General features: G+C 43.2%; 2 protein-coding genes across 10 annotated transcripts in view; one reads left to right on the forward strand and one right to left on the reverse strand.

Annotated features, from left to right (window-relative positions):
- Positions 1 to 1,450: 1,450 nt before the first annotated feature.
- eva1bb (eva-1 homolog Bb (C. elegans)) lies at positions 1,451 to 6,043 on the forward strand. The gene is made up of 4 exons (XM_024395476.2): positions 1,451 to 1,552; positions 1,726 to 2,192; positions 4,667 to 4,862; positions 5,357 to 6,043. Exons 3-4 carry the CDS (start codon positions 4,721 to 4,723, stop codon positions 5,785 to 5,787), a joined length of 573 nt encoding a protein of 190 aa, XP_024251244.1. The 5' UTR covers positions 1,451 to 1,552; positions 1,726 to 2,192; positions 4,667 to 4,720; the 3' UTR covers positions 5,788 to 6,043.
- Positions 6,044 to 8,782: 2,739 nt separating this feature from the next.
- Positions 8,783 to 19,368, reverse strand: part of thrap3b (thyroid hormone receptor associated protein 3b) — a 40,776-nt gene continuing 30,190 nt past the window's right edge. For 5 of the 9 annotated variants that reach the window (XM_024395473.2, XM_024395472.2, XM_024395474.2 and 2 more), the window contains 9 exons: positions 17,853 to 18,704; positions 16,749 to 17,405; positions 16,385 to 16,563; positions 15,605 to 15,716; positions 15,314 to 15,389; positions 13,802 to 13,986; positions 13,309 to 13,585; positions 12,518 to 12,679; positions 9,794 to 11,957 (listed from right to left, as the gene is read on the reverse strand). In XM_024395473.2, coding sequence (XP_024251241.1) covers positions 11,724 to 11,957; positions 12,518 to 12,679; positions 13,309 to 13,585; positions 13,802 to 13,986; positions 15,314 to 15,389; positions 15,605 to 15,716; positions 16,385 to 16,563; positions 16,749 to 17,405; positions 17,853 to 18,704 — 2,734 coding nt within the window. In that variant the 3' untranslated portion in view covers positions 9,794 to 11,723. Of the gene's footprint in view, positions 9,765 to 9,793; positions 11,958 to 12,517; positions 12,680 to 13,076; positions 13,183 to 13,308; positions 13,586 to 13,801; positions 13,987 to 15,313; positions 15,390 to 15,604; positions 15,717 to 16,384; positions 16,564 to 16,748; positions 17,406 to 17,852; positions 18,705 to 19,368 lie in introns of those variants that run through there. The other 4 variants (XR_002950193.2, XR_002950191.2, XR_002950192.2 and 1 more) reach the window with 4 other exon arrangements.

Consider the following 19,368-nt stretch of genomic DNA (forward strand, 5'->3'; position numbering starts at 1 on the left):
AAACTTTAGCTCTCCCAAACAGAACCCACTCATAAAAGCCTTTTGGTTCACTCTTGAATGTGATTGGTGGACTGGCAGTCACGGAACCAGGATGGAACTTCTTGGGGCCAATGGCATAGAGAAACTAAGAGGAAGAAAGAAGTGTTTCCCCTGGAAATGGCTATCCTAAATGTTCCGATGGTGTTTGGGATTTAGAGGAATTTCTAAATGGGTATGTTATTTCTTAGCAGTGTCAGGAAGAGGACAGGTCTGACATAACACGTGTTGGCTGGAGAAGAAGATTAACGCTTGAGTTCAGATAGAGTTTCACCATTACCAGTCAGTTACATGTATAGAGTGTACTACAAAGGGGAGGAGTTGAATTCACCTGGGGTCAATATGTCCCTACAGAATGTAGTAGTTCAATGGGGGCTGTGGTTTGGAAAGTGGGGGGATACCTAGTCAGTTCAACTGAATACAACTGGAATGTGTCTTCCTGTGTGAATCTAATTTAACCCAACCTGAGCCCTCTGAATCAGACAGGTGACTCCTTGCTGTCCCCAGTCCACCTGGGGCTGCCAGTTTCAACTGACCTCGACCATGCCCCAGGACTACCTGACATGATGTCTGTCCCCAGTCCACCTGGCCATGCTGCTGCCAGGTAACAGTGGGTTAACTGTTCTGCCTTGCTGGTCTGACAGAACATCGACATATTTTTACCTTGGTCAGCTTCCTAGGTTTTGGATTCTAGGGATCCAGCAACCTGCATTGCTTGCTGTTTGGGGTTTTACCTGCCCTTTGAGATATGCTCTAACCACTAGATAAAGAATGTAGTTACACCACTGGATCTCAGGAATTCCCCTATGCCGTTCCATTATTGTTAGTCGGGGACCTGTGGTCTGAGCTGTGGTATGATTTTGGTTTTGAACCTTCTTTTAAAAAAACAAATGTTTTCTCTAAGACCAACCTTGAGAAACCTCTCAGTGACAACGACCACATAACTGCTTTTGAAAGCCACTGGACTGACTGCCACATCAACACTGTTTAGCTCAGAACAGTTCTTTACAGAGGAATTCAAAATAAACATTTTGGTTGTGAAAGCCCCTTGGAATAATAAGAAACAATGGTTGTTTGCCTCATCAATCTGAAATATGTGGACAAACCACTATGGTTTACACAACAAACACAAAGAACCAAATAAAAAACTTCTATGCCTTTTATGGGGTGTGAAACAGTTTATTTAAACCTTGCTAGGGACATATTAATCCCTAAAACCATGTGCCTGTCTTAAATGGCATCCTATACCCTACACAGTGCACTACTTTTCACCAGGACCCATAGGGCTTATGTCAAAAGTAGTTCCCTATATAGGGAATAGGGTGCCATTTGGAATGTAACCCCTGAGATCACAACACAAAAAGTTGAATTCATCCCCAGTCAGTCCCTCCTTCCTGGGTTAACGCTGAACAGAGCTTCCTCACTGTGGCATGGCCTAGAGCTGGAGATAGCCCACACACACAGAGGCCAAGTTAACAGGACACTGACTACAGCACAAGTATACCTCAGACTGAGTGTAAGTATGTATGTATGAAGATCTGTGGAATGCAACTAATGTTGTTTGGGGATTTTTGGTAAATGCTAATCAAGCTAATTTCTCTCTATGTTTTTTGGAAAATGCTAATCAAGCTCATCTCTTGCTCTCCTTTCTCTCTTTTCTTTTCTCTCTCAACACCTCCCTTTTGACAGCCTCTCTTGGCCCAGGTTTGGCCAGTCCTCCCTCTCTCTGAGTAGAGGCAGTGGTGGTGGAGCACAGCTGATGTTGAGGAGAGAGGCAGTGGTGGTGGAGGACAGCTGATGTTGAGGAGAGAGGCAGTGGTGGTGGAGCACAGCTGATGTTGAGGAGAGAGGCAGCATGTGTGAAGGCTGTTCTCTAACGGACTATCTTCAGCTTTACGGAGAGGCCAGGTCAAGCACCCCTGAGCCTTGGATCTTTCCTCATCTTAACCAGCAGTATAACAGTCCGATGGGACTAACTGCTCCTACTCCTCTACGCCTCTGAGATCCTCTGTGTTCTCCTCCACTTTTTTTCACAGCCTGTGGCAGTATTTGCTTTCCACAGAGATGGACAGCTGCTCAGTCTAGACTTAGAATCATGGTTGGATCTGTGGATTGACTGTGAAGCCACAAATTCAACTGACTTTATCAAGATTAAGGTGAGTGAGTGGTTTCAGTTCACTTGTGTTGTTGAATGGTGTTGTCACTATTTCTGTATGTAGGACCGACTGTTGATGTCCTCACAAGTGATAAGGATGTATTCACTTGCCTTTTTACATGTTATGTTTTCTATGGAAGAGATTGATTTCCTAACAATTTAGGAAAACACTTTGAGTTTACCTAAAAAAGTGATCCTGTACTCTGGAAGTAACAACATGACATGGAAAGTTTATTAGTAGAGACTGTTATTAACTCTTATTCATGTCTGTACTGCATAATGCCACATCTAGAAAACTCTTTATAGGCACTGTAGCAGTAACAGAAGCAGAGACCCAAAATGCCTCTACATCCTCACTTAAACATGATCAGAGCAGTCTGTCTCCCAGCCTGCCACACATGTATGTTGTTAAAGACCATATGTGCTTTTGGCAGTTTTGTTGTCTCTATGTTTTTTGTATTATGACAACAACCTTATCCATTAAAGTTACTGTGTTGTTGGATGATATCTGTTTTAAGGCACCAGTGACAAGAATAATACTTACGGGAAAATCTACAGCAACAGAGTGATATTGAGATTTTAACAGAATGAAGGTTTGTGCTTTTGATGCCGTCATTCTGTTACCAAACTTTGCATCTGCACTGTTCTTCAAGTAAATGTGTTTTTGTAAAATTCTGTGGAAATTGTTAAAAGTTGTCCTTGTACATAGTTGTATGGTTTGTTTAACTTTGCAGTCATTGGTTTTTGTTTGGCATACATTTTAAAGTGAAACATCTGAGTCTGTGTTTCCGCAGAATTTCCCTTAGGTATTCAAAGGTTTAAAATGTCATCGTTTGAATCGGATTGATTTATCCAAGCAGGAAATGTGTAGGGTTGAAGGCAGAGGGTTTAATGAGGTATGTAAACATGCACATCTACAGTTAATTTCAGGAGTTATTGAACTTGTCTGGTAGGTGTTAATGCTGTCTGTCTTAGAATTTGTTGACCAGAACTGTGTAACTTAAAGAGCCAACACCAGTTACCGCCGGTATGTAGCATGCAGATATTTTGAGACTGAGAGAAACTTTTATGACAGTAACATTTCTTGTTTGTTGTGATAAAGTGTTATGGTTGTTTGTGATAAAACTGCTTGGAGTGCATTGGTATACATGGCTATTCAAAGAGAGGGAGGGAGGGGAAGGAGAATGCACAGGGAGGAGAATGTGCTTGAAAGGGATTATATTTTGAGATGCCAAGAAGTAGACTATAAACACACAAAAAAGTACAGAAATGTGTCTGGTGCATTTTTTTAAATGATGAGAGCTTTTGTGCCTCTTTTAAAAAAAGAGCATTCCTAAACTTTGATCCTTTTCAATCTGCCTGACTCATGGTGATGAAACACCATCCTGGTAATTTGTAAAATTACTCACAGCACTTGTCATTAAAGCCTGAAAAAAAAACTGAGGATGAAGTTGGTGAGCTATTTCCTTCCAAAAGTCAAATCAATTATCTAGCCAAGAGAACTATAAGCAGAGAACCCCTGATGGGGCAAGGTGGCAAGTCCCACTGTCTCCCATGAGTCTGTGGGCCAACAAAGCAGCAATGCTGCCAATTGCGGCCACCATTTAATTGGCAAAATGTACTTTGAGAGTGAGCAGGGTCAGGGTCTGCTGCCAAGAGACGGCGGGATAAAGATCAGGGTGGGAAAACACAGGGTCCTGATGGGCCTGATGATAGCTGGCATGATTTTAAACTCCCAGAGGAAAGACGCAGCGAAAGAGCAACATTCTGCCAGTGACTCAGCTGTTGTTGAATTGCATGCAGGCAATGAGGGAGGGAGCAATCAGTCAGCAGTCATTGGATTTCATCAACACTTTGTTGTCCTATTCCCCCCCCCCAATCCCCAGATTCACTCTCAACCTCTGTAACACTGTATAGTGTTATTTGTCTTTTAGATCTCTCCTTCCCTTTCACCTTGGCTCCTCCTCGAGGTGAGACTCCACACAGACAGACTGTTAGCGTGCATGTGAAACACGTGTTTCTGTGGGAAAAGTGAACCCCCCACTCTGAGCACACAGGAAAGGAATAGCTGGGCCACTGCTACGGAAATACCAGAAATACAAAGTAATTAGTGGTTAAGCAAGCACACTGACTGACTCTGTGTTTATGGTGTCCTCTGTGGGGCACTAGGGACGTACTACCAGGAACACAATGTGTACATCCCAGTGACCTCTGACACCTCATTGAATTGTAGTGAGGATGGTTGGGTGGGAAATAGGTGGAGGCATTCTGTTACACTCTCTTCTAAGCCTTATGAGACTCCTAAGGACCAGAGAATGAGCTCAGACAGTTAGACACTGAGTGCTGGCTGTCCAAAATGACAGTCCGTTCCTCTCATTGGAAATGACACTGGCGTCATAGTAGAAGAGGAAATGTTGATTGTTTCCTGTTTGTGGGGGCAGTTCTGACGGTATGTTAATTATTTTTGAACTACAGGTCCTTGTATTGGAGACAGGCCCGGAACTGACACCATAGAGACCTAGAGATGTGATGACCAGAGAAGTCGTCAAAACAGAAGAACTCGTAATATTGTTGGTGGATGGTGTCAACCAAACAGAGGTCAAAATGGAACCAATTAGAAAAGACATGGAGCTGCTAAGTAACAGCATGGCGAGCTATGCTCACATCAAAGGTGAGACATCTGTGTTTGTTCTTCTTATAATTCTAGGATAAAGCAACCCTTTATTCATTCTGATGCTTTAAGAAAGCTTTCCGAAAGATCTGTAACCTCTGAGTAGAACCACAATCCTTTCCAGGGACTTGTGTGTTGTTAGCTTTGGCGTGACACCCCTGTACCGGGAAAGTGTCTGCATGCTTGACCTCTCAAATATTGTGTAAAGTTCCTCATATCCTGCACTCATATTACAGCCAAAGGAAAGTGGCTTATACAGTAAGACCAGTCAGGGGCCCTTTGTGAAAAGATTTGCCAAGAACTGATACCAAACAAGGCATTGTTAAAGTCAATTCACATGCTGTTGTATTTAGTTTAAAGAAATGAAGAATTGACTGAACCCCTGGCAATGTAGCTGATAGCATCAAAACCAACCTGATCTTGCAAGCACACAATCTGTTTTCACCAGGCTATGTAAGTGAGTGATCTAAACTGTTTTTCCTAAACCCATCTAGCCAACCCAGAGAGCTTGGCTTTGTACTTCATGATGGGTGTGTGTTTTGGCCTGCTCCTGGCCCTGTGCCTCCTGGTCACTGGCATCGCCTGTAGCACACGTCGTGGTCGCACCAAGAACAAGAACACTCCCCACTCCCTAGAGAGGAGACAACTGAAGTCTAGTGAAGAAGATGAGGAACAGGAGAAAGTGGATGTGGAAGAAGGGGAGGAGGTTGAGATCCCTAAATTAACCAAGGTGCCTATGAGCAACCTCAGCAGCCAATCAAATGGTACTTTGAGGAGCGTGAACGTGTTTGTGTCAGCAGATGCACTGGAGAGGGCGAGGCAACTGGAGGAGAGGGAGCGCATCATCATAGAAATCTGGAGAAACGGGCAGCCTGATATAATGGCCACTGGGACAGGGACCATCGGACGGGTACACTACCTCTAAAGGACCTAAAGTGACAATGACCTACTAACATTTTATTAACCCTGAACTTTATCTACTTCAGACAGAGACTGTAGTGGACTTTACTGGGCAGGCACAGATTCACCTTCATCTTCTCATTCAATGTGTATTTTCAACGTTTTTCATTAATGTATGACTATGGCAAATGTGTTGCACAATACAATGTACGCTTTTATGTTTATACTTCAATGAGTATCCATATACATTTTTTATTTTGGTAATAAAAAGTAGAATTTCATGACCACTGGACATTCACACATTGATTTACAATGCAGACAGCTAGGAGAAACCACCAATATCACTGTCTTATGTATGTTAACATTTGCTTATTGGCTTACATGGTTGTTAGGCTGCTCCACAAGGGTTGGAGCTCCAAGCTCCAACCCTCCATGTTAATCTTAGCCGGCTCTTTCAACAGAATCCCCCATCCTTTAACCCCTCGTTAGCCACCATCTCTGACCATTAACTTCCTGTTTTCCTTTCCACAGTCCCAGCAGTCTCTGTTACTGCAGCAGCAACACTGTGGATCCATAAATGGCACCCTTACAGGGTGCACTACTTTTGACCAAACTCCTAAATGATTCCATTTGGGATGTACACTCGATTTCCCTTTCCACACTCCCTGCAGCCTCTCTCTCTCTCCTGAAGAGGTTGTTCAGGACTTATGAAAAGGGCATTTGTCCCCAGGCAAAATACCGTTTTTTGTTGCCCCAAATGGCACCCTATTTCCTACCAAGTGCACCACTTTTGACCATGGCCTCTGGTCAAAAGTAATTCACTAAATAGGGAGTAGGGTGTCATTTTGGACATACCTGTGCTGTACATCTTACCAAGGCACTACTTCCCTTGTTGAAAATCCAGTGCATCCCAGCTATGTCCCAGGGGATCCTCTGTTTTTGGCTTCCCTGGGTGAGTTTTTCCCTCCAAACCCAAACTGTTCTATGCTGAATGAAAAGGTTGCTTGTTATGACTGGAGTGTTCATGTCCAGTGCCAGTAAGTGTCCTGTTAATTTTACTACTTCAATTGGGGATTGTTACAACAGCCATATACAATTTAAAAAACTGGTGTGTCTCAAATTGCATCCTATTCCTTGTATAGTGCACTACTTTTGACCAGGACCTTGGGCTCGGGTTAAGTGGTGCACTATGGGATAGGGTGCCATTTGGGCTGGCATTTATTCCTTGAATTTTGCTTGAGTGAGTGACCCGTGTTTGCTTTTGAGGTTATGTAACTTCAGTCTGCACTAGTGATGGATGGGTTATTAGCAATTGCAGGTGAACGAAAAGCTGACCCGCGCACAACTAGTCTGCAGTCGCATATCGAGTATGTGCTCATTACCAAATTCCACAGCTAAATTCTTGCAGTCCTTATCAAATTGTCCTAAGCAGGCACTCATGTCTAAAATTAGTTAGATACAGTGCCTTGCGAAAGTATTCGGCCCCCTTGAACTTTGCGACCTTTTGCCACATTTCAGGCTTCAAACATAAAGATATAAAACTGTATTTTTTTGTGAAGAATCAACAACAAGTGGGACACAATCATGAAGTGGAACGACATTTATTGGATATTTCAAACTTTTTTAACAAATCAAAAACTGAAAAATTGGGCGTGCAAAATTATTCAGCCCCCTTAAGTTAATACTTTGTAGCGCCACCTTTTGCTGCGATTACAGCTGTAAGTCGCTTGGGGTGTCTCTATCAGTTTTGCACATCGAGAGACTGAAATTTTTTCCCATTCCTCCTTGCAAAACAGCTCGAGCTCAGTGAGGTTGGATGGAGAGCATTTGTGAACAGCAGTTTTCAGTTCTTTCCACAGATTCTCGATTGGATTCAGGTCTGGACTTTGACTTGGCCATTCTAACACCTGGATATGTTTATTTTTGAACCATTCCATTGTAGATTTTGCTTTATGTTTTGGATCATTGTCTTGTTGGAAGAGAAATCTCCGTCCCAGTCTCAGGTCTTTTGCAGACTCCATCAGGTTTTCTTCCAGAATGGTCCTGTATTTGGCTCCATCCATCTTCCCATCAATTTTAACCATCTTCCCTGTCCCTGCTGAAGAAAAGCAGGCCCAAACCATGATGCTGCCACCACCATGTTTGACAGTGGGGATGGTGTGTTCAGGGTGATGAGCTGTGTTGCTTTTACGCCAAACATAACGTTTTGCATTGTTGCCAAAAAGGTCAATTTTGGTTTCATCTGACCAGAGCACCTTCTTCCACATGTTTGGTGTGTCTCCCAGGTGGCTTGTGGCAAACTTTAAACAACACTTTTTATGGATATCTTTAAGAAATGGCTTTCTTCTTGCCACTCTTCCATAAAGGCCAGATTTGTGCAATATACGACTGATTGTTGTCCTATGGACAGAGTCTCCCACCTCAGCTGTAGATCTCTGCAGTTCATCCAGAGTGATCATGGGCCTCTTGGCTGCATCTCTGATCAGTCTTCTCCTTGTATGAGCTGAAAGTTTAGAGGGACGGCCAGGTCTTGGTAGATTTGCAGTGGTCTGATACTCCTTCCATTTCAATATTATCGCTTGCACAGTGCTCCTTGGGATGTTTAAAGCTTGGGAAATCTTTTTGTATCCAAATCCACAACAGTATCTCGGACCTGCCTGGTGTGTTCCTTGTTCTTCACGATGCTCTCTGCGCTTTTAACGGACCTCTGAGACTATCACAGTGCAGGTGCATTTATACGGAGACTTGATTACACACAGGTGGATTGTATTTATCATCATTAGTCATTTAGGTCAACATTGGATCATTCAGAGATCCTCACTGAACTTCTGGAGAGAGTTTGCTGCACTGAAAGTAAAGGGGCTGAATAATTTTGCACGCCCAATTTTTCAGTTTTTGATTTGTTAAAAAAGTTTGAAATATCTAATAAATGTCGTTCCACTTCATGATTGTGTACCACTTGTTGTTGATTCTTCACAAAAAAATACAGTTTTATATCTTTATGTTTGAAGACTGAAATGTGGCAAAAGGTTTCAAAGTTCAAGGGGGCCGAATACTTTCGCAAGGCACTGTATGTTGCAATATATCTTGTCAAGTCCAAAGAATTGCAATATAACAAATACCGTGGATGTGTACAACTTTTAGAGCTAATTACTTTCCATTAGGCATTTGATAAGAATGTTGAAAACTCTGAACTTTAAATGAGGAGTGCAGAAGGAAAAGGCAAGTAGTACATGACAAAACAATTCAAGTGAACCAGAGAAAATATTTATAGAAAATTAATGACAAGTACTTAAAATCTCTGAGGGAACAGTAGAAAAGATGTCAGCTTCTGTTTCGAGTAAGAGCGTAAAAACAAAGAATAGAGTCCTACAGTTACAGTATGCTCAACACATACAGTATGGACACAATGTAGTCTAGGGGTAGACTGCACAAAGCAGCAGTCTTGCACTGTTGCTGACTAAACCTGCTCCTCGACATCTACTCACCTGTATTCGTGCTCCACCAACAAGTATAGTTTGACAGTATTTATTTGCCACATACCGGCAAAAGTTATACTTATGTCATCTTGTGCCATAACCTCAATAGTATAGGTTTACCTTTTGATGTAGAACATTACTGAAGAACAAAAATGATGAAGCCCACAAACTGCTATTCTAGACTGAACAAAAATATAAAAACGCAACAATTTCACTTATTTTACTGAGTTACAGTTCATAAGGAAATCAGTCAATTGAAATAAGTTCATTAAGCCCTAATCTATGTATTTCACATGGCTGGGAAGGTGGGCAGCCACTGGGGAACCAGGCCCAGCCAATCAGACTGAGTCTTTCCCCATAAAATGGCTTTATTACAGACAGAACTACTCCTCAGTTTCTTCAGCTGTCCAGATGGCTGGTCCCAGATGATCCCGCAGGTGAAGAAACCAGATGTGGAGGTCCAGGGCTGGCATGGTTACACGTGGTCTGCTGTTGTGAGGCCTGTTGGACGTACTGGCAAATTCTGTAAAATGACGTTGGAGGCGGCTTATGGTAGAGAAATGAACATTACATTCACTGGCAACAGCTCTGGTGGACATTCCTGCAGTCAGCATGACAATTGTACACTCCCTTAAAACTTGAGACATGTTGTGACCTTTTATAGTCCACAGCACAAGGGGCACCTGTGTAATGATCATGCTGTTTAATCAGCTTCTTGATATGTCACATGTCAGGTGGATGGATTATCTTGGCAAAGGACCAATGTTGACTAACAGGGTTGTAAATAAATTTATGCACAAAATGAGAGAAATAAGCTTTTGTGCATATGGAAAATTGTGATCTTTTATTTCAGCTCATGAACATGGGACCAACACATTACATGTTGCATTTATATTTTTGTTCAGTATATTTAAAACATTTAAACTCCCAATATAAAAGGCCTCAATATCAATAATTTTGTTTGTTACATCAGTACTTATTTTTCCTATAATTATATTCATAAAAAAATTCTAAATAGTGATTTACCTAAAATTATATGACACAGGCACGAACATACACCTGCTATTTGTCAGCTGTGAAACAAAATATTTTTTTTGTAGCAGACCTTTCATTTTACACAGTGAAAGTCCTCTTGATGCTTAAAAACAGGAAGTATCAATGGGAACAAACCACACAGAAACAAGCTCAACTCCCCAACAAGTAGAAGACCAGAAGTATTGGTGGTAATGAGAATGCTTATGTAGGATGGAGAATTCTCAACGTGGCAGGACATACTGGTATGTGAGCAATAGCTGGGACGATAAACCGAAATTTAAATCGCAGGTATTTTGCTGATATCGTTCAATACGATAAGTAGCCTATAGTAGAGAAATGTGAACCTTTAAATAAAGTTTGCTAATATGGGTGATTGTTAATTGGATAATTGATGGCTACAACCATCAAACTAGTACTGGTTGAAAGTATCATTTAAAAAAAAGAATTAACTGTAATTGTTAGAAATGTATTGTTCTCGCATCAATTCAGGCAATTTATCGTGATATGGATTTTTGTCCACATCGCCTAGTTCTAGTATGAGCCCAGTACCCACAGTAGAGATTGGACTCTAACCTTACCACCCCATGAGACCAAAGTGTCATGCAAAACACCATCAAAAACCTAGCACTGCCCAAAACAACTGTTTAGCTAAAGGCTTGCTTTAGCTAGTACAGCAGAAAAGCTGTACGACGAAAGTATAAGAGCAATACATATCACTATGAATATCAATTTTAAGGCACAAATCCATTTGTCATTTTTATGTCTTGAGGAAAGTTACTTTGCTTTAAATCAACGTAGCTACAATAACGTAACCATTTCAGAGGACCCAGAGGGGTGTACTACAAAGCAAGATCAATGAGTTAGCCAACCAGAAATAACTACAGATATTCTGGTTCATTAAGAAAGCTAAACTTACATATGCATTTTTGGTTGTTGAGTCAATTAGACCATGCCTATTTCAATCTGGGCATGGTCTAATTGACTCCAAAAATAAATAACTTTCTTATTTCATAATATTTACTGTAGGCAAGTTAGCTTACCAACTCCTTTATCCTGTTTGTAGTATATCCCACAGGAGACGATCGGAAACCAGTCTGCTATTGTTCGTAACAAACAAGCAAATACAGATAAAAAGACAAACAAAGCACATCTTTACATATCAAACACCCAGAAACAAATACAAATTACTGGTAGTAATTAAAAATAAAAGTAGCTTGCCCCTTCATTCAAGTTAAATTAAACATTTTCTCCCATATAACCCTTACTGAAAGTGGCTTGAGTCAACGATAGGAAAACAACCGTGTACATTCTGATGCTGTGACTGACTAGGTGCAGGGCAGGTAGCCAGAGTTTAGACTCTTCACGCTTACACAGAGATGACGGCAGATAATCAGATGACCTCAAACAGATGAACAGAAACCTCTGGAGGAAGGAAGAGGAGGGTCTACTACAGCTTGGAAGCTGAGGGGTCTCCGGACTGGATGTTGTCTTTATGGTCCATCTCTGTGTGGTGCTCCTCCCCATGCTCGCCCCCCTCCTCCCCATCCCCCTGGAACTTGTCATGAGTCCACTTGTTGGGGCTGCTGCCGCCCTTGCGGTAGATGAAGCGTCCCCTGCTGCGGGGGAAGGCCCCTCGGCCGCGGCTCTCCAGCCACGTCTTCTCTCCCTCTCGGTCATCATGCTGCCAAATAAGTAAACAGTCAGATCAGTGAAAAGGATTCCAAGACAACATCAGCAAATTAAAATGTGTTAACATGCATTAATGTTCATTATTAAAGCCGAGATCCACTTTGGTGTAACAGTGCCACTGGTCGCCCCAAGCACATTTGTTATTGTTTTCTTTTGAAACGGGGCAGAGGAGCATTCTACATCATGGTAAAAAAATATCATAGAACATACTCTGCTGTTCTATCGCGTGTGCAATGCTGTCCGAGGGAAAACGACATATTTGTTGTAATATCGCAAACAGACGTGGCAGTTTCACCGCTACCGATTCCAGATTTAACATGCATACATCTTGTATTAATGTCACTAAGAGCAAAGATCATCACCTATCACAATATGAAAACAGAATCAAGACCATGTTTTCATATTCTAATCTGGGAAAAACAGAACCAAAATCAGCTCTGAATGTTAGGAGAGGCTATTTGGATTCAAATCCACTAGGGATATTGTGCAGAGTGCTCACACAAAAAAAGTAATTATGGTATGCTCAAATAAAGAGTAAGTGCTGAAACTTACAAAGTAATATTTCCTACTCTTAGGAGTGTACTCTGGGTCCCACTCCTCGTCTGGCGGGCGCTCTTGGGGGGCGTTGCTCATATTAGGAGGGGGGTTGCTGTTGTTGTTTCCTTGGTAATTACCCCTGTTCCAGCCCCTTCCACCTCCTCTCACTCTGGGGAGCTAAAACCAAAACAAACAGGGTCAGACTGGGGGTGTAGAGTGAAGTTGCCCATAAACACTGATCTAGCATTTCCCCTATTAATGGCTAAGGTTAGGATTGAGGGAGGGGAAGCTGATCCTAGATATGTACCTAGGAGAAACTTAGTCTGAGCACAATCAACTATTACAATTTCCAATATTCACAGGGCTTGGACTGAGGGCTTGGACCTGAATAAAAAATTATAGCTGCAGGAAAGCAGTCCCGATGTAAAGATCAAATACATCAGAGATGGAGAGCGAAAGAGCGAGTAAGCGGGATGAGAACACCAGGGGCTCTCAGTCAGCTGTGGAGAGAAGGAGGAGTCAGGCTTCTACATTGAGTATTGTGTTTCTGAATGTCACATGAGTATTACTTTACCTTTAGTAATCAGGTATGGATTAAGTGTGAAATAGAATCATCATCCTCCTCATTTTCCTTATCATCATCATCATTAGGAGGAAGGAACAGAGCAGAGAAGCACAGTCTATAGCGAAGTTATAAAGATAGAAAATTACAAGACAATCAAAGTCATTCCATAGTGCACTCCAGTCCATACAGTAGGCTGGCTAGGTGAAACAGTAGAATACGTCACACAGAGAGCAGAACTTACAAATCCTCCTCCACGTCCTCGGCCCCTATCCATGTGGCCCTCGTAATCCCGGGGGGGACCCCTCTCCATGTGGCCCTCATAATCCCGGGAGAGACCCCTATCCATGGGGCCTCCGTAGTCCCGGGGCCCGAAGCGAGGTTTATTGTAGCCCTGGTCCATGTGCTCCATCTCCTCCCCCATCATGTGGTCTTTACCTCTGAACCCTCCTCTGAAGGGAGAGGGAGAGGAGGAGGAAGAGGAGGAGGATGGAGAGCGATCACGCTTCTTCTTGGTTTTTCTGTGAGCGAGAGGGGTAAAAAGGGGAAATTACAAACTAGACTCCATTTTAACTGAATCTATATTTTAAGTGCTGAACATGAAATCGCAAAGAAACCTTGGGGTGGAGAAAATGACATGCATATAGTTTATATAACCACATTCCAATGAAATAAACAATTCAGGGATGGAGGAGACTATGGGGAGGTGATTTTAAAGTAAACTGTAATAAGCCTACTTGGATTTCTTGTGGTGTTTGGCGGATCTCTCTGAGGACCGCTCTTGGCTGGGTCCTCGGGAGCCTCCGGAGCCCTTGCCCCCATCCCGTTTATGCTGCCCAGGCTCCTTCCCAGAAAACCTTTTACGGCGCTCTATATCCAGACGCAGGTCCATTGGGTCACCTTTAGGTTTTTTACCCTGATCCTGTGGAGATATGGAAGTGCGGTCTATGTTATTTGCCACTTCCGATACCACAACTTAGAAGTGGGCAACATAATGAAGTAATGATGCCTTTCCATTTCATGGGTTGCACGTTTCGTCACAATATTGTTTTGAACATTCATTTTAGGACTGGTGCCCAACTGAGCATTCTATTCAATGCATTGTTAATGAGCGCTGATGGAGATTTATTAAAAAGTGCATTACAGTGTCTTGGAAATACAGTCACATTTCAAAAGGAGGAAAATAATCAGTAAGAAAATGGTCATCATTGTAATGTCGCCAGATTGCCTTTAGATGCAGTATAACATTAGCTAGCTAGCTAAGATTGAGGGAAGACCACCAGTTTTTAGCAGGCTAACATTAGCATTGCTAGCTATTTTTGAGAAACTTTGCAAGATAATGACATTTCCATCTGTCTAAAGTAAATTTGACAGCATGATAATGCTGGCAAAGTTGCTGCCTACAAAATATTTTCCTACTTTAGCAATGTCAAATTTCCAGGCCACTATCGTATAATTTAAACAAAACAGTCATTAGCCTCCGTTCAGAATGACTGGGCTTATCACGAGGGCATCTTGAGAACGTTCATAACAATGGCATGGCGTGACAGTGACTGAGGTGCAACCTATGAATATATATCAAAGATTAAGTAAAAAATAAAGAAAAAATACATGCAGTGAAATAAGGAAGGTGTGTGTTTGTAGTATTGCACCCCATCTGCTGGTGATTGCACAATAAATGCATCCCTCCAGAGAGCCAAGGCCATCTTGAAATGTTTTCTTCCAAATAACTTAAGCTCTATATCAAAGTATTTTGAATTGAGGTACTCAAGTAAACAGATCAATCACGTGTGTTAATGTAATCTTAGTTCATTTTCTAAGGCTTTATTAAACGGAGTAACTTGGCCAAGTAACATACATTCACATCAACAGACATATACGCACTCATGGGAAACAGGAGCATGCTTTTAAGATATCCTTTAAAAACAAAATCATTTTACTGAACTTGAAAACGTGTTGCTTGTTTGAGGAGAAATACTTACGATGGCATTGCTTAGGGTCCCATGAGAGGCTTGGACACAGCATCTTAAGTCACCTCCTTTTAGCTTTTTCTTGGGTACGTACATACCCGCTCAATAACCATATCTCATAGGCTGGGGGGCTCGCTTGGGATTACAATACACAAATTGGGCTCTTTTGATTTAGACTTATGCATCTCCTTTAAAAGAAAAGCACAAGCTGAACACTGCTGCTTTGGATCGTCTCAATCACCTTATATTTTTACATCAAATGTCAAAAAGGCCGGTCACCTTGTAGCTGCAGTCCTCCAGCTCATCTAGCAGGTGAGAGTGTCTCTTAAACGCACTGGGAGAGACATCGATTCTCCTGGAGGAGAACACAAAAGGAAAAGGCACAAGGTGAGTTGGATATGGCTTCATCAAGACATGTACTTAACACACTATAGTGTCAAAGTATTTGAGAGTATTTAATTTGTTGAACACACAACTTTGCAGCTATACTGAACGCTTAACGTAAACTCATAGCAATCTGAAAAGAAGGCAACCAATACTGGCTGACACTTATGAGAAAGACTGCCTTACCTATGGATTTCTGGACTCTTCCTTGGCTTCATCAATTCCATCTCAGCGGCTTTTCTTTGGTACATGGCAAATCGCTCACTTAAAGTCATGCCTGAAGAGCTGAAATGTTGGGCTGCAAATGGAGGACAGATACAATATCTATATAGTCTTTCTAGTCAATGGACATCTCTAACAGATTAGACCAGGTAAGAGATCCATTTCGCCAGCCACGTTGGCGGGTGTTCAGGGCTCCACAGTGCAAACATTTCACGTGCCTTTGTGAATAAATAAAAGTATAACCACATTTATAGTAAAATCGCACAAAGTAAAAGAACTACAAATCCTATATAGCCCATTCCACCTTGTGCTGCAACACTACCTGGCTGAACTGAGTGAAAGATTCATTTTTAGAAACGCTGCATACAGGCATGAAAGTTTACTTGAAGCGAAAGTCTACTGAAGTTAGACTTTGTCCTTGTTTCTTGGCTAGGCTTCTGCCTCCCTCTGCCTCCCTTTACATTGTTTTGTTCACAAGCTAGGTTGTTTTTCAACTGCTAAGGAAGAGAAGATATAACACTCCTACCAAAAATGTTTATAGCTAACCCAAGATAGTGTCATTTTAGCAGAAAATATATATTTTGTCTGGTAAATAATCTGAGTGGCTGGTAAATCCTACAAAGGGACAAGTGATTGAACAGTCCATGGAACTAGTGAATATTTCAAAGCTAAACCCCACTGCTGTCCTTGTTGTGTCTGTGGCTTCATAGACAGCACTTTATGGTCCCCAATAAGAGACCTTACCTTTGATGTAGTGCACAATGGTGACAATGTGCTGCGCAAAAAGCTCAGAGGGGCTGCGTCTGAGCTGAGCTGCCTGAATATGCTGGAAGATGGAACGGAACTCTCCGTGATCTTTCTTAGCGGGATGAACCAGATCCCTGGACATACCACGCTCCTTGGTCAGACCTCCAGATGAGGAGCTGAGAAAGAGAGACCAGGTAGATCAAGCAGATACAAAAATGTTTTGTTCAAGACCATGATGAGTTCCATAACATTTTTAACTTTCAGGCAGATCAAAAACTATCCTGTGTTAAAAATTATATTTTCAGAAAACATTAAAACTCCAAGCAGTCTGTTGATGAACAATAATGGTAATGCTGCTTACCTGGGCATCTTGTCAAAAGAGTTGATACTAAGCTCAAAGTCATCCCTCTTTCCAGAGGGCCTGGGTAGGGGTGACTCCACCCTAGAGATGGGGAATAGGGCCAGGGGCCTGTCCTTCTCCCTGCTACCTGAACCCCTAAGGGCCACGGTTGCTATGGCTGGGGACGTATTGCTCTTCTCCTTGTCTTTCTTCTCCTTCTTCTTGGACTTCTCTTCTTTCTTGGAGGCCTGCTTGCGGCTGCGGTAGAGCTCCTCCTCCATGTGCTCCAGGTCTTCCACCACATCTTCGGCCGTGTCTCTCAGTCTCTCCTCGTCCTTCCCTGGGGGGTAGTAATGGGGCTCGTCTTCCCACTTCCCAAACACGTCCCGTGTTGTCAGGGTGGCTCCTTTGGGCTTGGCCTCCTCTTCTGCCTCCCTCTCCCTCTCTCTCCCTGCAGCCTGAGACTTGAGGAAGGCCTCTTCAGCTTTGTCCAGGAAGGGCAGGGACTTATCGGCCTTGGAGCTGAAGGAACCTGCTGTTATGTTTAAGAGGACACTGCTAGTCCTGCTCTTGCCTTTCTCTCTGCCGTCTCCGTCCGTGGTGCTTTGGTCCCTGTCCCGGCCATTCTCCCACTCTGCCGCCGCCTGCTGCTTTTTGGTCTTGTTTTCTGCCAAGAACCTGGACAATCAGACAGAGAAGTAAATGGACCTTTACAACATGTTATACAAAGAAGAATGTCTAGTTGTGTTACAGAATCCCAGTTTTGTAACAGGGCACTGATTAAATTTGAATGCTTTTCGTCACAAGGGTACAAATATTGGATGATCAACAAACATTTCATACAACTGAACCTACTTTCAATGCATATGAGAGGACAACAGCCAGCGACTTTTTAATTGTTATCACTTGCATTTGAAATGAGAAGAGGACTGCCATTGACTATGGCATACAGTTTTAGCTGTATTCTTCCAAGGATCTTTGTAGCTGAGCACAGACAGAACAATTTTAAAAGAATAATTACAATCACAAACTGGGATGAGGAAAACTCAACTTAAAGAAAATAAAACAAAACAGGTATGATGAAAGACAAATGTAGCAGAATATAATGGGAAATATGGAACATACTTTTTGAAAGCAGAGGAAATGGCACTCTTATCGTCTGCCCTGGTGGGATCCTCCTTGCCAAGGAAGCCAAACCCGCTGAAGGAGGCGGTTGGCCCGGCCTTGGTGGAGCCCGGTGGGCTGTTGGTGGAGGGAGCACTGCCAGTGCTGCCGATAGTTCTCCACAACGGCCCTTTGGGTTCTGATTTTCCCTGGTTGGCACCAATAGCAGGACTGCTGCGTTTTGGGCTGGTGTCATAGTCACTCAGACCCTGCCATTTCCCAGCAGAATCCTTATCATGACTACTGGCCTCTCCCCCCTGTCCTTCTGCCTGCTCCCCAGCCCCTCCTCCGCTCTCCCCCTTGGCCTCTGCTGGCGTAGGCCTGTCCTTTACATCCTTGGAGCCGGGCTTCCCCGAGCTAGGGCTGCTGCGGCGTTGCCGCGGGGATGAGGAGCGGGAGCGAGACGAGCTGTGGCGCCCCCGAGACCACCGAGAACCCCTGGAGGACGAGCGATCAGAGTATCGAGACCGCGAGTGGCTGCGGCTGCCCGAGCGTTTCCTAGGAGTGCGGGAGCGTGAGCGGCCTCTCCTGGGGCTATACGGACCGTGGTGATCCTGGTCGCGGTGTGGCCCGTCCCGGTGGCCACCCCCCCGCCAATTGTTGGCTCTGTAGCCATAGCTGTTCCCTCCTCTCTGGTAACCACGGCGAGGGTAGAAGCCCCGGGTTCTACCGCGGAAGTAGAAGGGTCTGCGGAAGCCGCGGTTGTAGCCTCGCTGGTAACCCTGGTAACCCTGGTTGTTCTGATAGTCTCTGGTGGGATAGTTCCTGCCGTGGGACGGAGAGTGAGATCTGGAGCGGGAGCGAGACCTGGAACTAGGAGAAGAGAAGAAAACAGAAGAGGAGGAAGAGGTATGTTAAAAGATACTGTGTAGTCAATGCCCATACAAGTTTCAGGAGGTAGCCTAAAACATTATAAACCATAAACACATGTTGAGATCCAGTCTGGTGTATTCAGACAGAGAGGAAAAGTGTTGTTTCGCCAGCCTGCACTTTGCCAACTCAGGTGTGCGTTTGCCCGTCACCAGACAATTCACTCACAGAAAACAATGAACAAACCCCACAGGGATTGACATTAAGTTCTCAAAAAGGCACTTACTTGCCCGTCCGTCCAGCCGTTTTTAATTGCCTGAAGAATATGGTCGCTTGACCAGAAAATGTAGTTGGCTAAACAGTAACAACATTAACAGATCCAGAAAAGAAAAAAAAAATCACATCTGGGCCCTATACTACAAATGTAGTTTGAGTTGGCGAAGTAAGTTTGGTCAACTGAGTTCAACTTGGGATAACCGGTACCATGAATGTGGCTCACCTTTTAGCGAGGTAAATGTCTATGGCAATGAATCTTTTAGATCTAACCTGCTCCGGGGCAGGCTAAATCAGGGCTAACTACATTTATCCTAAATGAAGTGTCTGAGCCATGAGTTGAGGATCAATTAAATCCAATTCCCTCCCTCTCGCAAATATTGAGTCATCATCC

This window comes from Oncorhynchus tshawytscha, linkage group LG31 (assembly GCF_018296145.1).
Source record: "Oncorhynchus tshawytscha isolate Ot180627B linkage group LG31, Otsh_v2.0, whole genome shotgun sequence".
Lineage (NCBI taxonomy): Eukaryota > Metazoa > Chordata > Actinopteri > Salmoniformes > Salmonidae > Oncorhynchus > Oncorhynchus tshawytscha.